This window comes from Coturnix japonica, chromosome 21 (assembly GCF_054131305.1).
Source record: "Coturnix japonica strain WE chromosome 21, WE-NBRP24, whole genome shotgun sequence".
NCBI classification, from domain to species: Eukaryota; Metazoa; Chordata; class Aves; order Galliformes; family Phasianidae; genus Coturnix; species Coturnix japonica.
In genome coordinates this window covers 3546718-3570069 of record NC_140683.1, presented here as the reverse complement: position 1 = coordinate 3570069, position 23352 = coordinate 3546718, and the positions used below count along the sequence as shown (strand labels likewise).

The 23352-nt window shown below is 44.0% G+C and overlaps 1 protein-coding gene across 3 annotated transcripts in view; it reads left to right on the top strand.

Moving 5' to 3' along the window:
• NEK6 (NIMA related kinase 6) overlaps positions 1 to 23352 on the top strand; it is a 47710-nt gene that overhangs the window by 21360 nt on the left and 2998 nt on the right. For 2 of the 3 annotated variants that reach the window (XM_015879437.3, XM_015879438.3), the window contains exons 3-9: positions 1371 to 1511; positions 1784 to 1846; positions 3600 to 3710; positions 7074 to 7182; positions 8411 to 8518; positions 17246 to 17340; positions 21583 to 21696. In XM_015879437.3, the coding sequence (XP_015734923.2) occupies positions 1371 to 1511; positions 1784 to 1846; positions 3600 to 3710; positions 7074 to 7182; positions 8411 to 8518; positions 17246 to 17340; positions 21583 to 21696 (741 nt within the window). The remainder of the gene's footprint in view (positions 1 to 1370; positions 1512 to 1783; positions 1847 to 3599; positions 3711 to 7073; positions 7183 to 8410; positions 8519 to 17245; positions 17341 to 21582; positions 21697 to 23352) is intronic. The other variant, XR_014936206.1, reaches the window with a different exon arrangement.

The window sequence follows — 23352 nt, the reverse complement described above, 5'->3', positions numbered from 1 at the left end:
TCATGACAGAAGCGCAGTGTGTGTAAGGCCAGATTCAGGGCTGATGTTCTGAGTAGGTCAGTGTTTCTTAGCTGTGCTAAACCTGTAATGTGACATGTAAATGTTACCTGCTTACATCCAAGTGCAGGAGGCCCAGGAGGATTTCAGACAGCCATGGGAAGGCAGTGCTGCCCTGGGCTGGAGGGAGCTCTGCTGCGGCCTGGCCCGACCTGAGCATGCTCTCTGCTTTGTGCTGCAATCAAACATCTTCCAGCCTGGACGAAAGCTCCATTATTTTAATTAGGTCTGATAGGTTGTGATAGCGAATGCAAATCTAGGTCATTGCATATGTAAATGTGCAGCTGTAGTCCTGGAGGATGCCAGAACATATCAGCTGAGGTGTCCAGTCGTCACCCAGCATTAACTCCAGCACGGCAAGCAGACTTCAGCTGCTAACCATGGCAAGTGGTGGGGACACACACGTCCTGTCACTTGACTCACATTTATTTACATTTTCAAGTTAAGGAGTTGCTAGATATTTCTTGGCACATGCTTACAATACTAATTTGCACTTAGGCGCTGTAGTTGTAAACACACAATTTAATGATTAATGAAGGGCAAACAGGTACCATCCCTGATCCTAGTATGAATTTCTTTCATAAGAGCAAGTTTTGTCATAACTGCTTCATAAAATCTCATTAGAAGCATTATCTTTATTCCTCCCAGGCAGGAAAGCTGTTCAACTTTCACACTCAAGAGGAGCTGTGTGGTGGCTGAGGGGCAGTGGGGGGCTGTGCAGGGCATGGGGGGGGCTGAGCTGTGTCTGGGGGGGGAGCACTCCCTGAACAGTTCAGCTGATGCTGGTACGAGCTGCTCATTTCCCTGGGAGCAGATTAAGCTCTGACTGTACTGTCCTCAGCCCAGAGAAACAGAAACCATTTCTCATGGTATGACAGTACTGAAATGCTCGTCATGTTGGATGGAAAAATGTACCTGTGGCGTTGGTGTTTCAAAAAGAATTACTGCGAGTGTCATTCCATGTGAAGAGGAGCGGTTTTGCTCTTTTAGGGAACTTAAACTGAGAAAACTGATGATGATTGCCTGGAGATAAATATCCAATTATGTGCCTAGTTTAATTAGCAGACATTGTGTGGACGTTAGGGCAGTGTGTTATTGTGTTCTCTGGTACAAGGAATGCATCCTGTAAGACATCCTTACACTGGTGTGTGTGCAGCAGTGGTAGACGTTGCTGGGCTTGGAGCTGTACCTGCGCTCGGTTCTGTTCCCACCTGCACCTCTGTGCTGGGAGGTTCCAGCAGCTGCCATCCCCTGTGGCTCTGCCTGGGTGTAGGGCTGGATGCTGAAGGTTTGGTTTGTTTTAAATCCAACAGAGACATTTAACGTCATACCCGTATCGCTGCACGCTGGCAGACTTTCAGATAGAGAAAAAGATCGGACGAGGACAATTCAGTGAAGTTTACAAAGCAACTTGTCTTCTGGACAGAAAACCTGTGGCATTAAAGAAAGTTCAGGTGAGCGCTGGAATTCAGTCTTACTTTTTAGTGGGCGGAATGGCACTGTTTCTCTCACTGCTTGGAATATTGCCTACAGCTTCTGAGGCCAGTTTACCCCATCATTAGCCCTTGGGTGGCTTCAAAATAGAGAAAACATTTGTCTTTGGTCTGCGGGCTGTACATGTGTGCACTCATTGCAGGAGACAGCATACAAAGATGGGAAGCAAAGACCAGTTCCTTGCTGAATAAGTTCTATCTCACTTTAACCTTCTGCTTTTTTGTCTTTGAAGATTTTTGAAATGATGGATGCCAAAGCTAGGCAAGATTGCATTAAAGAGATTGACCTCTTGAAGGTAAGAATCTTATGTTTCAATTGCTTTGTTTTGAGGAAAAATCCCAGCTGATAATACTGGAGTGTTTGTTTCTTTGCACAGTATCTGTGAGAAGACCAGACAACATTCCAAGGAATTTGTTTAGTTATGGTGAAGGGAAGAGCGGGGATTTCTGCTGACAGTCTGCATACGTTCCAGTATCTTGCTTATTATGCAGATCACTACTGTGTGGGTTGATTAATTATTTTTTGGTTGTTGAAGACAAATGTATCTTCCTAGCTAACACTATTCAGGCTTAAACATTGTTAGAGGTTTGTTGTATGGGATAAACTCAATGAAGGCTGGAATGCAGGGAGAGAGAAATGCATGGTAGGAGTTGGAAGGGATGTGTGCTGCCTGCCTTGTCACTGCTGTGGTGGTTTGATGTGTTCTATTGGTGGTGCTGAGGGCTGCAGCTGGGTTTGTTGTACTGCATGAACTCTGTGATGCCTCCAGGAGCTCAGCAGAGTTTTCCCATCAAAAAGTCCTACAGAAGGCAGAAAAGAACTCTCAAATCAGAGGCTTGGCTTTACCTACAAGAGCAGTGTGCTGTGTCCTGCCATCAGCCATGCCTTGAGAGCTTGTTTGATGGATGTGAGGCACCCTGATGCACATTGGGTGTCGGTACCCATTCAGCTTGGGGCTTTGGTGCTTTCTTGCCTAGAATCTGATCTTAGACTGACGTGTCTGAGGGCAGACACATGAGAGAAATTGCCCAGAGACGATGGGCTCTGCGACTGCTTTATTTATCTATGTCTCTGTCTGGTGGGAATGCTCCTCTCCTGATGCCTGCACATGGATCCCATTAGTGCTAATGCGCGCCAGTGTTGAGGCATCGCAGATGAGAATCTATCCCCTAATGTGCATGCAGAGAGCCTGATTAGCATGATGGATTGTAACAGTGTTTCTTTTGGCTTTGTAACCTCAGAAATAGGCAGGTTGAGTCACAGCTGTTTAGTAGATGAAATGCTCACTTCAGTAGTTTCTAAATTTACTGCATTTCTAAGAGTGCAAGTGAAAGGAAATGTGATGCAAAATGAGCAAGAGGGAGCGAGGAGAGAAATCTGGGTTCTCCATTTTCTGCTAAGAAATCACAGGTTTCCATTTTAAGAAATTCAGACGTGAAATATTAAGATAAATTTTAATTTGAGCGAGTTTCTTAATTTAGATGTGCGAGTCAAGTAACAGTCTGAGCAGATGCAGATTTTTAAGCAACATTGATGGTAAAAAGATGTCAGCAGAAAAATAAACTACTTAAATAAAAGTAGGAAACAAATGTGGAAGCATAAATAATGGAAAAAATAGAGCGGCCTAATGCAGGTGATTTGTACATATTTTACTTCCATCAAATTTTAGTTGAATTCTGCTTTTGTTTGTAGTAAGGAGTCTTGTAATCTGTAATTGCTGCTGTGGTTCTGTTGGGTTATTTGTATACCTGATGTTACTGCTTACCCAGCTTCTCTCAGAACGCTGCTTTAAAAATATATTTACAAGAGGGAAGCCTCTGTTCTGTCCCTGTTCTGGGCCGTGTTGCTCTTTAAGCACTTTATTATGTTGTGCTTTTGATAAATGAATTTCTCTCCCGTACATTTTTACTGGGATAACCCAGAACACGGTTTGTAGTTGCATCTGTTATCAACTGCTTTGCATAATGATTACAGAAGTGGTGCAGGTTGTGTATCTTTGAGTTGTTACTGCACCGTTATACATCTTTTTGCGCTCCCTCTATCTACAGCAACTGAATCACCCCAATATAATTAAATATTTGGATTCTTTCATTGAAGACAATGAACTTAACATTGTCCTGGAGCTGGCAGATGCTGGTGATCTCTCCCAGATGATAAAGGTAAGAACATGTTGATTCTAAGGGGCTGCTCAGTCGTTTGGCCGGGAGGCAGCTCTGTGATGGCTCACAATGGTGTTTCTTGGGGTTTGCTCACCTGAAGGATGGTGGCAGGACCCGGGTGGATCACAGAGCTGTAGGGGTTGGAAGATGTCTCTGGAGGTCATCCAGTACAACCCCTCCCAGAGCAAAGGCTGCTGGGGTGGTGGGTGCGCGCTGTTCCTTATGGGATTGATCTGTCCCATCTCTGATTGATGGGGACACTTAATTCTTGTTGGATTCAGTGTTCACATGGTGTGTCTGCCACTCTGAAGACATTCAAGGCAATGTATTGACATTCCTTGCAACAGGGATTTGGGTTTGAGGAAATGTTTCAAGTTCTTGCTCTTCTCTTATGTTGCTCTCAGAAATACTTGTATTGCTGCAAACCAGCTTTAGTTAAGCTGTTACCACCTGCTTTTATATTTTCTTTGACATGTTAATCTTTAGACATACATCCCTTGTGAGAACAGATGTGTTATATCATGTTTGTTAGCACTCTCAACCTTCTCTCAGTGTTTTACCTGTTTTTTTGCCATCATTATTCTGTAATTATCATAAATGAATGTTTGGAAAGTTCTCCTCCTCCTTGTTGTCACAGTTAAAATATCTTATTAACAGATTTGTTTTCTTTGCCAGCAGAGCTATGAGGCACTAGGCCAAAGGCTGTCAAACAAGTTACACATCCAGTCCGCACTCAGTGGCTAGATTTACACTTACCATGTAAATGTGCTCCCTCTCAGGGAATGCCCAGGGTGGGCGAGTGCGCTGGGGCACAGCAGGCTCTGGGGATGGTCATAGGAGAGAAGAGCAAGAGCTTCCTGTCGTTCCTTACTGAGAGCTGAGAGCCTCACGTAGTTACCTGCAGCCAGGAGTGGAGCGTTACGAAGAATTCCAAATAACAGGTTGGGGCAAATCCCAGCACCAAACTCCTCCCGTGCCGAGCTTTCCCCTTTTCCCAACAGCTCATAGGAAACCTGCAGTTTGTTACAGGCCTTTGGTAGTGACAGCAGTGGGGCCATGAGGGCAGTTAGGGCTCCTGTTTTCCTGGGCCATGCAGGGGTTTGTCTTCTTTTTAAATCATAGCTTACAAGAAGTTTTACCAACATAATTGTCAGATATCATCATGGAAGAGACTTGCTCTTGTGTTGTTTTTTTTTTCAGCTTTTAGCTCAAAACCTTTCTTACTGATGAACACGTTTTTTCATCTGTCAGAACTGGCTGTTTAATTATCATAAAATTATTTTTATGCTGTATATACAGGAGTTACATGTTTCCTATCTGGAAGCAACACAGCACACTTTCTTCTGCTGCTGCTCCCAGGTTCAGTCTGTTCTCCCACACCTTTGTCACATCAGAATGTTGAGGGCCTTTCCTGGGTCGTATGAACCTTACCTTTCATTGGTGCAAATATTTAAATTCAGATGTTTATTTGTTGGTTGTTGTTTTTTAATGAAGGGAAACAAATGAAATACCCACCAACTAACACCAGGGGGGAATTAAATTCTCCTCCTGAGCACAGTAGGAAGCAGAATTGCTGAACCTGGGTTTGCTGCCTGCTCCTCTGCAGCACCGCCGTTCGCTCCATCCCTGGGGAGTTCAGGCTTACGTGAGGATTTTCAGTGTTGGAAGGCGGTGGGAGCAGCAGCAGCAGAGCTCTGGAGGTGTGAGAGTGATAAAAACAGGGACTGTCTTTGTCACGCCCCTGTTGCCTGCATTATTTATGAGGTATTGTAAAGCTGATGTAAGGGAGGGCCGCTGGATAACCCACTGGAGAGTTGGGGCTCTCTTGTAAATGTCAGACAAGTCTTATTGGACATGACATTTAGAAAATTATCACTTGTGGTCTTGCATATCCACTCTTAAATACTTAACTGAAAATTAAATAATATTATCATGTATATAACACTTTATCCCTCACCCTCTGTAATTCCTCTGTGCTCTCTATCAAGTTTGGGTTTGAAACTGTTGCAAGCTGTCAGACTCGCTGCCTGGGGAATTGCACAGTCGTGCCCCTTCACAGCTGATGTGCAAAATAAAATTTGCCATTACTTGAGTCAAACATGAACCAGTAACAGCATTTCACATAAACTACAAAATGTGACAACGGACATCAGATGTCTGCACTGAGAGGAAAAAGCACGAGATGCGGAAAAGGGGAAACAGCCAATTTCCTTCCTTTATTCTTGCTCCTGCATGCTGCTGACTGAAATTCTCAAGGGTATGATGCAAAAGAAATGCGATTGTGGAATGCTAGAAGGATGTGCAGCATTTCAGAGCCGGTTGTTATCCAGCAATACCTTATATATCAAAGGCTGAGGGTAAATCTTAAACCACTGCAAGTGTGTTGGAAGTGGGTTTAGTTAGTGCTTCAGAGGAAGAACGTGCTTGGTGTCTAGCACAGGAAGAAGCAATGAGAAGTCAGGGACTGATAATTGGAAGTAGTGCAGTTTTGGGAAGCACTGGAGGAGGCTGTGGTACTTTGCACGATGTGCACAGCTGTGGTGCAGTCCTGAAATGGAGACATTGAAGGTACATCATGTTTAACCTTTGCTGCAGCGTACAACTGGTTATTTATCCTGTAATAAGTTACTGGGTAGGAAGACCAAAGTATTGGAGATAACCATCCCATGCTGCACCGCTTCTTATTGCATGCATCATGTTTATGATTATTTTATCTGAGAGTTTTTAGTACCCAGAGGTCCATGGAATCTGGACTCGGCTATGCTTGATGCTGCATAAATGCACATAAAAACAGTCTCCTTCCAAATCCATGTGTGTCTTGATCAGCTGTGTCTTTGCATCTCACTGGAGATAGTTCAGTTAATTTAATATTCCTATTATGCATGAAAAGGAATATATTATCCTACCTGATCGCGGAAGAAATACAGATACTTTATTGATGCTATGGCCATCTTAGGAGAGGAATCACATTTCTTTGTTGTTAATAGACTGTATGATAATGAATGTTTATGTGGTTTATTTTTTTTAATGATCTTTTGTTACTTAAGGCAAAATATTTGAGACATTTGTTGTTCTGAGGCATTAAATATGTTTTGCAAGGTAATTAAGGAGATTAATGCTGATTATAATTGGTGTCCATTCAAAAATGTCAAACCTATTTAAGTTTATTTTTCGTAATAGTTGTTAATTAGTGAACTGCATTGAAGTTTGCATACGGAGAGCAGGAGTTAAAACTAATCAGAAAAAAAGTCATGCTGCTGCAGATCTGGAAGACGTGAGCGACCGGCAGCTGACGAACACGAGCCCAGGACCTAGTCAGATATGTTGCTTTTTCACTGATCTTTTATTTATTTCCTTCCTCAGTATTTTAAGAAGCAGAAACGGTTAATCCCAGAAAGGACGGTGTGGAAATATTTTGTGCAGTTATGCAGTGCGGTTGAACACATGCACTCCCGCAGGGTGATGCACAGAGGTAACATTAATTCAGTCTCTTTTCACTGAATAATAATATAATGTTCCAATTAGTAAGCGCCTACATTCAAAAACAATTATGCTGATGTTCAGCCAATGCATGTTTAGAGGCTGGAGCTTGCGAGATGGATTTCTCCTTCTGTCTTCTTGCCTCATTGTTAAAGGATTCAGTTCGAAGTGAGTGTGCTATTAGGAAGATGAGCTGCTTTGTATTCCAGACACTGATATTGAGTAGAAGTGTCAAACATGCCATTAGAAAAGTGTCAGAAGTAAAATGCTGAGACTACTGGATACAGTGAACTCTCTAAGAAATAGTCTTCATTATGTTAGTTGTGACCTTAGAGAGTTTAGGGGAGTTTTCCTCTCTTGCAAGCTTTTCTCAAGTATTAATACAAGTATGTCCCCACGCTCTGATCACCTTTTCTCCATTTCTGTTAATTGTTTTGGATCTCTTGTCTTGGATAAAGTTCAAAGCAAAAAGTTCCAAAAATTACATTGCTTCTTCCAGTGTAAATGAAATGCTTAGTGAAGGACCTGACCCAAGAGGTTCAGATACCCAAGAGGCACTAATTCCAGCCTCTTCTGCTTCTGCCACTTCTTTCCTTCTTGGAAGCAGTGAATACTTTGCCAGTTTTTTTTCAGCAGTGTGATTTCATTTTTGCTCCTCTTTCCACCCACCCCTCATGTAGCTTGTCTGTACCTGAATTGCTTGTACTGTAGGTAACTGAAGTGTGGGATCCTGTGTATTTAGTCTGCTCTGTGAGAAAGAGCCTCCCTAATTTTTGGCCGGATGTGTCTTCTTGGGAAACCAGGCTTGTAGTGACTTTTGCAGTACACAAACAAAATGGGTTGTATGAGCCCAGAATTTAGGTGTAGTAGGACAGTAATTTGTGGGTGGTGGGCAGTACTGTTTCATGCAGAAAATTGTTTGCTTCCATTGGGGAACAACTCAGCATTGCTTTGATTGCATCCATTAAAGAGGTTGCTGCTATTGTGTGATGCTGTTTCCAATCACTTTTCCTCAGTGTTTTTTTGTGTTGAGAAGTATGCTCTGTGGTTTATGTATGGAACTTGAAGTCGTAAAAGACTCAGCCTATCAAAGCTGTATGGAAGCACAGTTCTGTTGGAGTCTGTCCTGTACAGGCAGTGCTCCAGGCTATGCTTCTATTGCAGTATTAGAACCAAATAACCTTTTGTGGCTTTGACCTTCTACCTTTTTCTTTTTGCAGACATAAAACCAGCCAATGTGTTTATAACAGCCACAGGGGTGGTGAAGCTGGGAGATCTTGGATTAGGCCGGTTTTTTAGTTCTAAAACCACTGCAGCACATTCCTTAGGTAAGATGATTCTTCTCAGCATTGAGCAAGCACTACTGTACAGTTGTCAGCTGTGATGTTCAAAGGAAGTGGTGTCTATGTCCTATAATGACAAGTGTGGTTTGGTGGGCACGTACATTGTTTTCTGTGATTTTCTTTTTGAATAGTATTGAAACAGATGGAGTATTCCTGTAAAACTGCTTAATGTATTTTTGCTTTAAACCTTGCACTTGATGATTTTGTTGTGTTCTTTTTCCTCTGGAGTGTCTGGCCTGTTAAAGGTGTGATTTATAGCAAATGTAGCAATTGCAGCCTTTCCACTCTAAGTAGCAGAGTTGCCTGCACCCTGTGTACTAGAATTAGATGTCACACCACCACTGTTTTTTAGCAGATGCTGCTCAGCTGTCTTCCCCTGAACAGGGACTGTGAAGCTGTCTGAGGTGATGGAGGTATTTAAGGCCTTCGCAGCTTGTCTGTTCAAAAGAGGGGCTTCACTTTGAAATTTCAGTTTCAGCTTAATAGATCCAAGTTTTCTTAATGCCTTCCGTGTATCTGAAGGTTGTTTTCCTGCTCTGCTGTGTGTGCAGCTTTGTTTCTGCCAAATACTGAATTGTATTCTGTTTTCAGACTCTGATACTCATCTCTCTGAAATTTTATTCTATACTCTGCTATACTTTGGTCCATTCCAGGTTCTTGTTATCCACAAGGGCAGCAGCATTCCCACAGTTAATGGATATATTCAACAGAACTTGGGCTACTGGGTGTCTTGCAAGACATCACTGGATGTCACCTTCTGTTACAGCAGCAAACTGTTTTTTGACCAATTCTTCATTTCTGAAGTGGTTTCATTCAGGCAGATTTCAGAGTTTACTTATAAGCAAAGTTATATATCATTATAAAAGGTTATAACATATGTTGCTTTTCCTTCCCTCCCTCTGAAGTCCACAACCTTGTCCTGCAGTTAGAGTGATAGGAAGAATTCTGGACAAATCAATGAAAAATAACCCAAGAATGGGAAAAGAACAAACAACAATAGTAAGCGATATTCATACCGTTTTTAGGTAACAGTGTTACCTCTTCATCTGTGTTTGCAGAGAAGTAACTTATTGCACCATTTTAAAATTACAGTTCCAATAAGATTTCTAGCAAGTTAGCTGTCCATAAAGCTGGCAAAGCAAACTGATCTCTTACACAGATGAACCTCTGTGCGTGTTCTTACAAGAGAAAGTAAGCTCCAGAAAACCAGAGTGGCTGTGTGCTTTTCTCACATCCTGTAAGAGAATCCTTGAAAAACATTTTGTGTTTTCTTCTGTCTGCAAGTTGAGGTGCTTGGGACAAACCCCTTCCTTCAAGGGGAATGTATCTCAGCATGAATCCAGTGATAAACAGCAATGGTTTGTTAACATGAAGGAACTATGTGGGAACTACTTAATAAAAATTTTACTGTTAGCATTAATTACAATGCTGTGGAAAAGTCTACAGTATACAGAGCTCATTCTTTGGCTTACAGTATAAAATCTCACATAATTGTTAGTTTTGCCCTAAGTGCCTGTACTGGAGGGGTGGCTCGTTTTCCCTTTGTGTTGACGTGTCTGTTGAGTCATGCCCCTCCGTGTTCAGCAGAGGAGGACCCTTGTCTCAGCACAGTCACAGCTCCCACACGTAGCGAGCTCTGTTGACTTTGGAACACAGAACTTCTTTGTTTCCCCGTTTGTCCTCACCCATTCTATTTCCTCCACTGAATGCAACTCTTACTCTGTTGTTTCTTTATGTGAATGCAAACTTGGTTGAGAGTGCCTAATGACACTGGGGCTTCCCATTGCACAAAGAAGGAAGACGTATGCCTTATTTTGTGTGCTTAGAAGAAGCAAAGAAGGAAGATGCATGCCTTATTTTGTGTGCTTAGAAGAAGCCTCGGTGTTTCTCCAGTTTACTTTCGTGAAAGGTTAGATTTCCCTTTGCATCAGCTTATCCTGGGATATGTGCACTCAACTCACTAGGTTAGAGTGAGTCCTCTTCACAGAAATTTATAACCTCATCATCTGAACAGGCGAAAATGGGACTGTCTTAATTATGTGATGTTATCTAGTCTGACTGCTGCGCTTACTACATTAATAAGAATAAATTGGGGCCAGGAAGCCATGTGCAGCCAGCTGCCCGGCCCGTGGCCATCACCAGCACTGCTCTCTGCTCTTGAGAGCTCCTTAGGAGGAGATGGGAAGACATGGGCCTCCTCTGCCGCTCCTCAAGCAGCGCCGTGAGAACGGGTGGGATGCAGAGCACTGCTGGGCAGCAGCGAGCAGATTTGGAGGCAGTGTGTGACATGTAGGGGTGGGCCGACCACCACTCACAGTCTTTGCAAATGGAAGGAGTGTGTTTGCAGTCAGAGAAAGTATTGCGTGCTTGAAGCTGTGTTTATTTGTTTATTGCCAGGCTCATAGGCTGTGTGGCAGCAGGAAAGCTTCCGATCCCGGTTTTGGAGTGATGAAGATGTTTGTGTCAGTAGCCGTGAGGGATGGCAGAGCAGGCTGGGCTGAGTTGGGTGCTCCGTGCAGCCCCGTTGCCCCAGCAACCGGCCCGGCCTGCTGCTGGCCGCTGACCCATGAATCCAGCGCAGGGCTGTGCAAATGGAGCCATCTCATTTCTTTCTCCCTTGCATTTGCCAACATCAGGCTGGCATAAAGGGGTGTTCGGCCACACCACGACCCGTCTGACAGGTGTATCACTGGGCCGCTGCGCTGGGAATGGGAGCTGTAATTAGAGAATGAATGTCAGACGAATTACCGGGCAGCAGATCATATTTGTCAGGAAGGATTGCATACATAAAAATTAAGTGACAGTACGTGCCAGGGTAATGAAAGAAGAATGAAAGATTTGCCCATACACAGCTCAGGAGTAGCTGCTGAGCCCTGTGTGGTGCAGGATGGCTGCTCTGGGAGCTGGGCACCTCCTGCCCGCAGTCACTGCCTTCTGTTGCATCCCCGGCCTTCTTACCCCCATTGCACAGCACTGTGTCCCCAGAGCAGCCGTGTGGCACTGCAGGCAGCGCCTTGTCCCAGGCTGTGCTCCCCGGGCTGCTCTCCATCCTTCATGCTTCACCATTCCCAGGGCCAGGATGTTGTGCTGTGCCCTGCTCTGCTGGCAGTGCCTGTTCGTGTCTGGTCTTTAATTTGGTAATCTCTGAGGAGGGGCATCCAGAGGCAGATCTGGTCAGCTACAATGTGACTAAGGCACATTAGAATTACCTCGTTGTTAGGTTTTGCTGTAAAGCCTAATTATGAATATTATAAATATTACAGGGGTATTATAAATAGGGAACATTTAATACTGCATGGACTTTGGGAAACTTAACAATAGAAGGAAAGATTTTATTTTAGTAGGAGGATTAATAAATACAATAAGTGCAATAAATACAGAAGAGCTACATTAGTGTTAAAATGGGCCATTTTACTGTTGAACTGAGTAAAGTGCTCATTCTTTTGCTAAACAAGTTGGCTTATCCAAAGCTTCTGATGGGCTTTGTGTCTTGAAAAGCAAAAACCAGAATAGCCTTGTTTTAGAGCAGATGACTCGTTAATTGTTTTATGACAAGAAGGAACTCAGAGCAGATTCCCCTTTTGGGATGTGTGCAAGGCAAGCTTTCACCGTGGGCCAGTGTGTGGGGTGCTGCATGGGGTGCTGCACGTCCCCCAGGTCCTTGTTGGATGTGCAGGTGAATGGGGAGCAGCTCTGCAGCCATCAGAGAAACTCATTTGTAAATAGATCATTGTTTTTTTCCTTTATTTTTATTGGCGTGCTGAGCCAGTTTGTCGTCTGAAACAAAGTACGAGTACCTGGGGGTGGGGGGTTGGTGGTTGTTTTTTGAGAGAGATATACACAAGAAATCTACCTAATATTACCATAACCAATATTCCTTGCATCACATCTGGAGAAACTTTGGCTTTTGGATGTGTTCCTGAGGTGCTGTTTGTGCAATTGCTGCAGAGTTACTGCAGGTATATTGCAGTACTTACATATGAGAAGTGTGACTAAAAGTCAGGTTCCGTCTGTAGCTAAAAGAAAAATAGAGAACTTCAAGTCTCCTAGGAACAGCTGAAATATCATTCAGAAAATGTTCTTCTTTGTAGGAATAAGTAGATTAATTTTTGTTTTCCTTGAGACAATTAGCCTGGGTACATCACTGCTGTTTGAAGTAGTTTAAGGAACATTTTAATGCCTTTGACTTCAGCTTCATTTTTATTTTGCTTGACATACTCTGCCAGGGCTGTCCTTGGGACACAGCCTGCCTGTCTCCTGTCAGGCACTCACAAATCTCCAGTGCTTCTGCCACTAATGCACGGCTGAAGCAGGGGAAGCAGCGGCTGAGATGCTCTCCTGGTTTCCCTGAGCTGAGCTGCTCAGGTTTCGGTTGTTTCCTTTGTTTGTTCACTTTATAATCCTGGTGTAAAGAAAAGCTTTATCGTATCTAGTTTTTGTTATTTAACATTTCTTCGTCAGTTGAAAGAAGCTTATCCTTGACAGCTGAGAACATGGGAAGCTTCGTGTCTGCTCACGGATCACAGAGGACTAGGGATAGATTAAGTCTCCTGCAAATAGGACAGAATATAAAAATTAATGCCTGAAAGTTGGTCTGATTCCCAATCTAATTCTTCTACAAAAATATCTGGAGATATCCCCCAAGTAATGCAAACTTTTGTCAACTGATACTTAAAAACCAGACAAATTAAATAATGCTGAGACTTCTGTGAGCCCATGAGCTTGTTTGGAGAGACGGGGCAGGTGGGAGCGGTGCCCTTCCAAACAGAACTGCTTCCCTGCAGTATTTTGCACCACCAGGTATTAAAGCCTCCTAAAATATTTTTCATAACATCATGGCACATGTTATAGTGTGTTGTGAGCGTTAAAGCGAAGCCTATCGCTTAGAAGATGCTGTATTAGTATCTTTAAGCTGTTTTAGTTTTAGTTGTCTTTAACAGCAGAGTTACTTGTGGATGGTATCGCTGGCTTTTGAGCATAGTTTTGTTCTTTTCATTTGTAATGAACATGTTTCAAAAAACACAAGTATTTCAAACCATGCCAAAGTTTGTTTTGACAGGAGCAGAGCATCTCTAAAAGGAAGGACTGCTTTAATCAGCATTACCCCTTTGAGGCCCACGCTGTGCTCTGATATCTCTTGGTTTGAAACTGAGAATACTCTGTAAAGATACAATAAAGGTCAGAACTTGTTAGGTTCTTTCATAGGCAGAAATCTGTTGCCTGCTGTGAGGAAGTAAAGCGGTAGGTTCAGAAACACCTTTCAGCTCCATATTAAAGATTAGCCGGAAGGTGCTGTTGAAGGCAAAGCAATAAAAGCTTTCCTTATCAATTGGGTTAGTATTTTTTAGCCAAATATGGCTGTGGATTTTGATTGGATTCAAGAGATGCCTGTATCTTATAATGTTGTTTCTGAAATGTGCAGAGCCTGTGAGAGAAGTGGGAGATGTTCTGCTCTGATTTCGGTGTGCTGGCAGCCTGCCCGAGGTGTGGGAGAGCATTTCTGCAAGAGACCAGTCTGTGCTGCGTAACATTCAGTGAATGAGGCTCTTTGTAAGAGAGCTGCTTAAAAACATGGATCAAATTTTCTCTTATTTGTGCCTGTGAGCAGCGAAGTATAAACTTAATGGGATGCATTGATCCCCGGTTAAACCGTGTTTGTGTGGGGGGAAGCTCTGTTTAGAAAATAACAATTGTGTACGTACAAACTCAGCCACTGTCACTTTCACAACAAAACTCCTCTGATCTTCTGATTCAAGCTGAAGAATGTTTTCAAGATCATTGAGCATAATCTTTCCTACATAGTGAGCACCTTTCTGCATTGGAGGCAATGCAGCTCTGCACCTGGCGTTCCTGGGGCAGGTTTGGGAGCTCACTGCGGGATATCCATTCCATGCTCACTGTTTGCTGGAGCTGCGCCGTTATCTGTTTGTTATCTGTTAACCATATCTATATGGTTTCAAACTCTGTTTCGGAGGAAATCTGAAATAACTTCTCTGCCTTTGCCTGTGTGTTTTCCTGGAGAAACAAGAGATGCTTTTCATCTAACTCAGAATAATTAGCGCTTCCCTCCCCTGGATGTTGCTCTGAAGCTGTTCTGGTCCATGTGGGTGTTTTAGCTGCACACGCAGTGCTCGGGGGGTAGGAAGAGATGTTGTTCTGAGATCTTTGAGGCAGGCTGATATTCAAGCGAAGTGCTTTGACTTCCAGGAATAGAATAGGAAGATGCTTGCTTAGTCATAATCTTCTCTACAGCTCTGCAACCTTTGTAACTTTAAAAGCATTACTCTAGCAGCTGGTGATTAATATTGAATCTGAACAATATTCTGTATTTTCAGCTGGGCAAATGCCAAAGAAAGTTTCTGATTAATAGTCTCCGATTAGACTATTCTTGTCAAATTGACTAATGTGATGCAATGGTGAGCCCTGACTGATTGCATTGGAAGTCTTGTGCGGTTTTCTAGAAGATGCTCATTACAGGAGATTCCCACGTAATGTTGGACAGGCCATAAAGAGAATTGGGCTTGTCAGTCTTTTATCATGACAGCTATTTAAAAATTAATGCATCAGTTCTGAAATGCAGAGCCCTGCTTGTTCATATATTTGCTGACAACACTACAGTAATGATAGGTAAATGTGCGAGGTAGACTTCATAAAATCAGATCAGGCATGGACTGCTCCGCAGACCTATTAATATAATGGAACAGACTAATGCACAAAAAATCAAATCCGGACTATAACGCACTCATCCGTGTTACAAACCCTGTCATTTTGCTTTGATCGAAGGTTGTTTTAAGGCATTATCTGAAACGACAATTTTAGCCTACCAAGCAGACCCCTGCTAACATGGCAGGCAGGACCGTAACTTTAGAGCCCACACATTGTTATTTGCTCTATGCTTGCCGTGCAGTGACCCAGAATAACTGATAGCAAGAACAGCTACTGCTGGAGGCCGCCACTGGCACCACACGCTCTGGAGCATGCGGGTGCTGGACAGGAAGGGCCGGAATGATCCATGTTCACTCCTGTGGCTCTGTGCTGCATCCCCATACACAGTTCCTTTACTTGTTGTGGGTCAGGGCGGGTTTTCTTCCATCTAGTCTGGTGGGTTTCTTTTAGATCTGAGAAGAGAAGCAGTGCTGACTTTAAAGTTAGGATGTTTTTTATGTGCTTGCATCTAATGGAGAGCTCCAAACCAAAAACTTCATGTAAGGAATCGCTCTTCCTTCTCCAGTAGCATATTTTTAAGGAGGAAAAGAGTCAGTGCTACTCTAACCAAGTGCAGTTCCTCTACACAAATCTGGACGATGTATGAGTGCCTATCAGTGATATATCAGTGTCTGTCTCAATGGGCTCGTGGCCCATGTTTTGATTCTGTGGATGATGGGAATGCAACCAAGTTTTGGACTCACCTATTAACTTAATGCAGCGTGCTCTGAGCTCCAGGAGCCTGAGGTGATTTTGCTCAGGTCTCTGACCGATGGCAGCAGCACCCCATGTTGTGCTGCTCCCCATGTGCTCTCTGGGTGGGTTTTGCCTTTCAGGAGCTTTCCACTCCAGAAGTTATTTGTTTCCTAACGTGTGCAAACCCCTTAGGAAAGCTGGGGAAGGTGGTGCAGCTCTCCAGCTTTCCCCCCTCTGCCTCCAGCACTGCTGTTCATCTGCTCAGGAATGTTTCAGCTGTCTGCAGTCAGAGCTTTGGTTGAAGAAATGGCAAACTGAAAGTTACAGGCAAAATAAACATTTGCTGTCTTGTGCAAAAGGTCTTTAATTAAGAGATGGATGTGCTGGAATGCCAAAAGCAAAAAAAAAAAAAAAAAAAACAGAAAAAAAAAACACAGGATGAGAAAGGAGAGAGCATAGAAAGTCCTTGGATGCTTTAATAAATGATGTATCTGAGGATTATTTGATGTAGTTGAAATTGCCAGGATGTCTTGTATTTTCAGTACCACAACTGAAACTTATTTAGGATTTTAAAAAGAGCCTTTTTGAGGTAAGGAATTTATTAATAATTTCCTGCAAGTCCTGTCCAAAATGCAGTAGTAAATTTCTTGTGATAAAACACAGACTTCTGGAAGTAGATAATCCAGCAGCTCCTGATGGGACTGGAGCTGGAACAGTGTTTAAAAGTTTGGAATTACTCTCTTGGTTCTTCTGGAAAGACGTGGGTACGTGTCTGGGGTCGGGTTTGTCACTGGCACCCCCCTGCTCCAGTCAGTGGTCTCTGAAACTCTTTATCAAGGGCATCCCATTATCTCTGGAGCCGGGCTGTCATGCTGCCAGTTTGGGGTATGGCAAGTGAACGCTCAGTGATGTGCTGTCGCAGGATCCTTGTAGCTCTGTACATACACAGTGTGTAACTCACTGCTTTCTGCACTGCTGAGTGAACCAAAGAGAGCCATCATTTATGGTGACTCTGCCCATGGGGAGACGCGGTGGTGACTTGGGAGGAAGGAAAGCTTTCCTCAGGTTTCGGAAATAGAAAAGCTTTTAGCAATGTTCAGCAGTCATCGAGTGCATCATGTGATTGTATTTTTGGTTCTAGATGAGAATATGCCTTTGAAAGCATGGTTTCTTTCTAAATTCTTATTCCAGACTCCTCTAATGAGCTGCTTTTGCTAACCCTCACCCTTCAGCTAAGTCACATTTCTGTACAATGCAGGTTGCACCGTCTTTCTTGGATGGTAACTCCTCATCTGTTCGTTTTCTTTGCAGTGGGAACTCCATACTATATGTCCCCAGAAAGAATACATGAAAACGGCTATAACTTTAAATCCGATATCTGGTCTTTGGGCTGTTTATTGTATGAAGTAAGTATCTTCTTCTTTTGCCCCTTTGTCTTAGCTGCACGGTACAGTGAATCAGCAGTTGAATAGGTCGAAGTTTTCTCTTATGTGTTCAGAAACCTTATGAGAAGTTAACTCTTTGTGTTCACTGCGTGATCTGTGAGCATGAACAACAAGGGAATTGTGCCACGCGGTGCTTGTGCAAAGTTAATGTAGTGGGTCACGGTGGACGCTGAGGATATCGACACAAAGAAGCCAGTTTACTGTATTCATTCTTCCTACTGTGAGCAGAGCTGTAATTAGGGCAGCATATTCGTAGTTTCTCCTGAATACCATTTGTTCTACAAATAGAAAATTCATTTGAATGTAAGCCACTGGTTTGTTTAATTGAATTCTGACTAATTGGAATATCTCAACTCTGAGAGCTTTCAGTGAAGAAAAACAGAGTTTTTATGTAATGTGAAATCACTGTTTCTCTGCCCGTATAAGAGATATTTTCCAGTGGTATGCTGTCCTACAAAGGTGGGGTGACAGAGTGGGCACTCCTTGACTGCACTGCACAATTTGTAACTCTTCTTAAAAGCCAGTTGGTTTTCTTTGCAGGTGATAAGTTCTTGCGTTTCAAAAAGAAGCGCTCAGATTCTGTCACAGCGCTCTGAACTTTGGGATTTTGTTTCTAGCTCAGAACAACATTGTAGTCACTGATTGTTTTAAATGCATGCATCATTTCTGAATTTAAGTGAAAATGCAAATCAGCATTTGCAACGTTTTATCCTGGCCCCAAGGATGAGAAATCCCTGGCATGTTGAACTGTGAAGTTGCAGCTCACATCCTCATTGGAAAATAGAGCTCCAAGCGTCAGGGTCGTGCTTTCCTGAGTTACTTGAAATTGTGTGAACTAATGAGATTTTGTTCCTCGCTGCAGTTTCTTATAACCACACGGAATGAGAGAATAAACAGGAATGCAAATTGTTTTGCAAGTGAGTAACTATGAAAGCAATGGCAGTTAAGCATGTCATTCAGCTGGTTTAAGAAACTGCCTTCTGGGACAAGAGGGTATAAAAGTAAATGCTCAGATAATAGATCTCTTCCCAGCAGGAGTTCAATGCCTGTCACTGTTATCTCCTTGTGGGAAGGATGTTTGCCTCAAAGAACGAACCGCTGCTGAGTGCCAAGCACTGAGCCTGGCAGCTCGATGGGTGCTGGTTCGATGTGGGTGCTATGTGGAAGTGCCACGTGGTGCACACCTCCAGGGCAGAGCGGTGCTGGAGACTCCATGGCAGCGATCCATGCAGTCTCAGCACATGCTGTGTGCTCATGGAGCAGTGGTGCAGCCTGGCCAGAGGTGTTAGAGGTACTTGGAGAAGTGGGAGCTTAAACTGAGTGTTTCTGTGCCTGTCCTCAGGTTCTTCTCAGCTGTAGAGAAGGAATTCAAGAGTTTGGATAAGTCCTGAAGCAACAGCGACAAGCCATAGAAAAGCTGATGTTTTCAGTGGAGGATGGCTTTATTTATAACACTTCTAATGAGATACTGGGATGAATTCCTGATGAAAACCAGGGTCACAAAACAGCTGTGTGTACCTGGGTCTTGTGTGGCCATTTGAAAATGAGTACAGAGACTCTTTTAAGTGGGAGCGAGGGGAAGGAACCTGAACTCCAACCAAGCCAGTTACTATTTTGAAGATTTCCAGCTGTGTGTCACTTATCAGACCTCACCAGGAGTTCCCAGCACAGGGCACTGAGTTGTGGCTCTGCCCACACGTGGTACTTACCCATGCTGCCGACAAGGAAGGACCCATGTTGGGCACAGGCATCCCTGAGTCTGAGGGGAATGCTGGGGAAGGGATTCCAGATTTATGCAGGGAGAAATATTTAGCGTTGCGCTAAGATGTGTTTTTGTTGCAGGCAATATGGTCCCCTTATGGCACGGTAGTCTTAGTACTCCTCTTATTTCAAGGAGCTGAGTTAATTGCGCACTGTACAGCAGCAGTACTGTAATAATGTGAAAGGTTTGGCATCCAAAGCATTTTTAAATTTACTTCCTATGTAGGTAAGCCTTTACTTTGTGAGCGAGAGTTCATGCATTCCAGGAAGGACTGGGCAGGTCCCAATTTTGTGCCCACCAGACAAGCAGCCGCTTGACTTATAAAACTTTTTAGATATTGGAAAATGAAAAATGAAGTTCATGTATCTCTGGAAGAGCCTTATTTCAGCTCCCCCCCACCCCCAATTCCTTATAATGAAAATCTTTTTCCATTTGGCTTAAAAGTAAAGAAAGCAATGTTTGTTTGGTTATGAGTCACTTCTGATATTTCTCCAGATCTGTTGTGCAGATAACTGCAGGGGGATTTAATGCACAAATTGCCATCAGAGATGTGCGTGTCCGGTTACATAACAGTGAGGGGTTTGGGCCGTGATGTCAGATAGCACCACTTAACTCTGACATCGGTAATCGTACAGCGATTGTTATTAAGTCTTATCAATACAGTAGTAACTGTCTTCATCCCTCTCTTCCTGTAGAAATCTGTCAGCAAGATCACTCCGGGGAATAAAAATAAGTTGTTAATTCCCAGAATGTAGCTGCAAGCAATGACTTCAGCGGTTCTGGCAAGACCATCAATTTAAACACCAACGATTCCTGCGTAGGAATTTTTTTAACCAGCCATTCTGCATGGTGGTCATTTCCAACGGGGATCTTGCTGTCCTTCAGTAATTGCTCTAATCAAAATGCCGGAAGCAAACTCAAAGAAAGCTGCACAAAGTGCTGTGCACAGCGCTGGTGGTCGGAGCTGTGTCAGCCAGAACAGGGGGACGTCGCTTCCCAATGTAGCCCCCTCCCACCCCAACAAACCTGCATCGCTCCCTTTTAATTCCTTCTCTTATGCACGTGACCACTTCACTGCATGTAGAAAGCCAAGCTGATGGGAATGGAAAAATCTCTTTGAACCCACTGGTAGTTATTGATCTTTCTGCTGAAATCTGGGAGATCTCTTTGATGTGTGCCCTCCCTGATGCGCCCACCACTGTTGTTCTTGGAACAGTTTTGCGTGCTGGGCTCTCCACTTGCATGTGACTGATGGAGCACTTTGCTGTCAGTCTCTCATTAGCAGTTTATGTTACGACTGTAATAGGGATACGCCTTCGCTTTTTTTTGCTTTTTTTGCCGTTTCTTGCATGGAGGCTGTGGACAGTGTGGCTCCTGCCTGCCCTGCTGCTCTGCTGCCTCCAGGACCATTGCCATGCAGTGGACACGTCCTGTACCACACTTTGTAGGTTCAAAAAGCATGTCTTGCAGCTGTTCTCCTGAGGCTCGTGGTTTGGGGTTCACTTAGACCTGGCCAAGAACCTGCATTGTAGATGATAGTCCGTGCAGAGATGCAGTTTCCATCCCAACATTTCAGTGTCAGATAAACACCTCTCTGTACAGAGCTGGAAGTTCTTCCCCACCAGGAGCATTGGGTTGTGCTCCCTGTGCCGTGTGCTCGGCATGTTTGCATCATACAACTGCCATGGGTTTGGAAACACAAATCTGGATTTAAAAAGGAAAGAATCTATAGAGGCCAAAGATGTGGCTGATGAGGAAAAGGTTCTTCGGTTGGGCTCCCAAATCTGCCTGGGATGTTCTTTACTAAGCAGTCAGTTTCCAGGAGGAAAGGATGTTTATTTTGAGGCCTGTTTTTAAGCTGCATCACTCACATTTATAAGGGTCTTTTTATTCGAGATAGCCAAATTCAGAATTAATCTACTTATTCCTTGTAGTGGTTGATTAAAAATTTACCAGAGAGAGTAAATGCATTGGCAGTTCTTAACATGGTGGTTACCAAGGAGGACTGAAACCGCAACATTATCAGGAACAGTAGAGCTGCTCTATCAGAAGGTGATCATGTGTATGAGAGGGTTTCGTAACCGTCTTTGAGCCGCTGGTGTCTGACGGATCCCCCTGCAGCACAGCCATCCTATTTCTCACTTAAAGTAAGAGAATGTTTCTTCTGCGTACGTGTAGAATTCCCCACCAACGCTGTCCCACATCTGCAGTGTTCTCAGCAGAAATAACTGCAGTGATGGGGAAGCATGGGGAGCTCACTGAGTGCTGAGGCCCGGGGCTGTGTGCAGTGTGGGGCTGTCCAGCTCTGCTGAATGGGCTGGCGGAGCAGCAGCGTTGCTTGCTTGCCATCAGAGAACAGAATTTGCTCTTGCAAATCGTTAGCACTGAGGGCTATTACATCTTTTCCATTTCTGAAATGCTTTCTGTGTTTTTCTCTCCAGATGGCAGCTCTTCAGAGTCCTTTCTATGGAGATAAAATGAACCTGTTTTCTCTTTGCCAAAAAATAGAGCAGTGTGACTACCCGCCTCTTCCAGCTGAACATTATTCTGAGAAGGTAAATGGGGAGCATTTGTGCAGGGGAACTGGTGGGGGTGTGGGAAAGAGCCTCCCCATCCTGGGTGCTGGGGTGGGGGAGTGCAGTGCTGCCCTGCGGCTGCCCAGGGAGCTGCTGAGCCTCTGAATGTCAGCACACTGAAGTAAGGCAGGAAGGAAGATTTCTTAATGTGGTTCCTTAACATGGAGAGGATTTTGAGACTGAAAGTCTGTTCGTTGGCAAAAACCAACAGTGATCCGTGGGAAAGCCCTCTCCTTCGCTTCCCTTCGCTTAAAATAACATACCATGAAACCATGCTTCAATTTTTGTCCCAGCAGTCTTCAGTTTGTTACAGGGAGAAGTTTTAGTTTTTACTCTTTTTGAATGGGGAGAAGAGGAAAACTGTTTAATTAACGAGATAATTGTTGATTCCCCAGGCTGTGATAGGGGGATTTTTGAAGTCTGGGTTTTATGTATATGAAAGTATGAGGTGGAGAGCAGTGGCTGAACTGGGCTGTATTAAAACACTACAATTGCTGCTGTGCTTTGCCTGCTCTGTGGTGTTGCACTTGGGCTGCAGTCGTGGGGCTCGTTTTTATGCAAGGCTGTTTTTTTCTGATATTTTTTCCTTTTCCTTGGTAAACCAGCTGTTTTCCTTACTTTCTCATTCAGTCATCGGTGCCCCCTGTTTGAAAGGAAAAGGCTAATGTAATTTTAGATGTTGTTTTACATTTTAAACTGTAGGCTGTGCAGGGCTGAGCTGCTTGGGCTGCAGAGGAGTCTGTCTGCACCACACTGAGCTTCCCAGCTCTGCTCCGTGGGCGCAGTCACGGTGTATTGCTGTCCTGTCCTCTGGGCTGCCACACAGTTTACATTCGTTCTCTCTTGCTAAGGTGCAAGAAGGTAATTGGAGAAGTGTTGTGGAAAAGTGGATTGTTTTTTTCCCAAGCTGCTGTAGCAGCACGTCCCAGCTCTGTGCATTCACATTTGCTGTGCTGTTGTAGCGTGCAGCTCAGGATATGCCTGCTGGCAGCAAGAATTAGTGTAAGTTGACAGATGTGTTTCCTGTCTTTACAATTACTGTCTGTTTGCTTCCCTCTGGCAGTGCTAAAGAGTGTGTGTAGTGTAGTGATACAATCCGGGGTGAGAAGGATGGTTTAAAGCTCAAAGGCGCCAGGTCCCAGAGAACCAGACTCCAGATGGTGTTCATGCACTATTAACAGAATGCCTGACAAAGTCTAAGAGGGCTGTGCCTTTGGCTGTAGCTGTATGAGCTGCTGCTGCCTGCGCGAACCACAAAGAGCTCTAATTTCCTGAGTCTTAGAACATGTCTTTGCCACAAACACTATTTGTTTTCGTGCTGGTTTTAAGGGTTGGATTTTCAGATGCTTCTGGAGCTCAGAGCTGAAGGAGAGGTGGGTTGGTGTCTTCCAGCAGCTGAGCAGGATGAGCTGTTGGGTGGGAGCCCTCGTGCTGCAGGGCACAGAAAAAAGCATGGCAGCGCCTTCCTGCAGCAGTAAATTGCACCAGCAGGAATCAGTGCTGCTCACAGCGAGTGTCTGTCCCTATGTGGATGTGTTCATTTTCCTTAGGCTGATGGAGAAGATTCTTTGGGCCACTCCAGTACTGTCATTGGGGCAGGCTTGGTAGTGGTGAGCTGCCTTTCCGTCCTCTTCC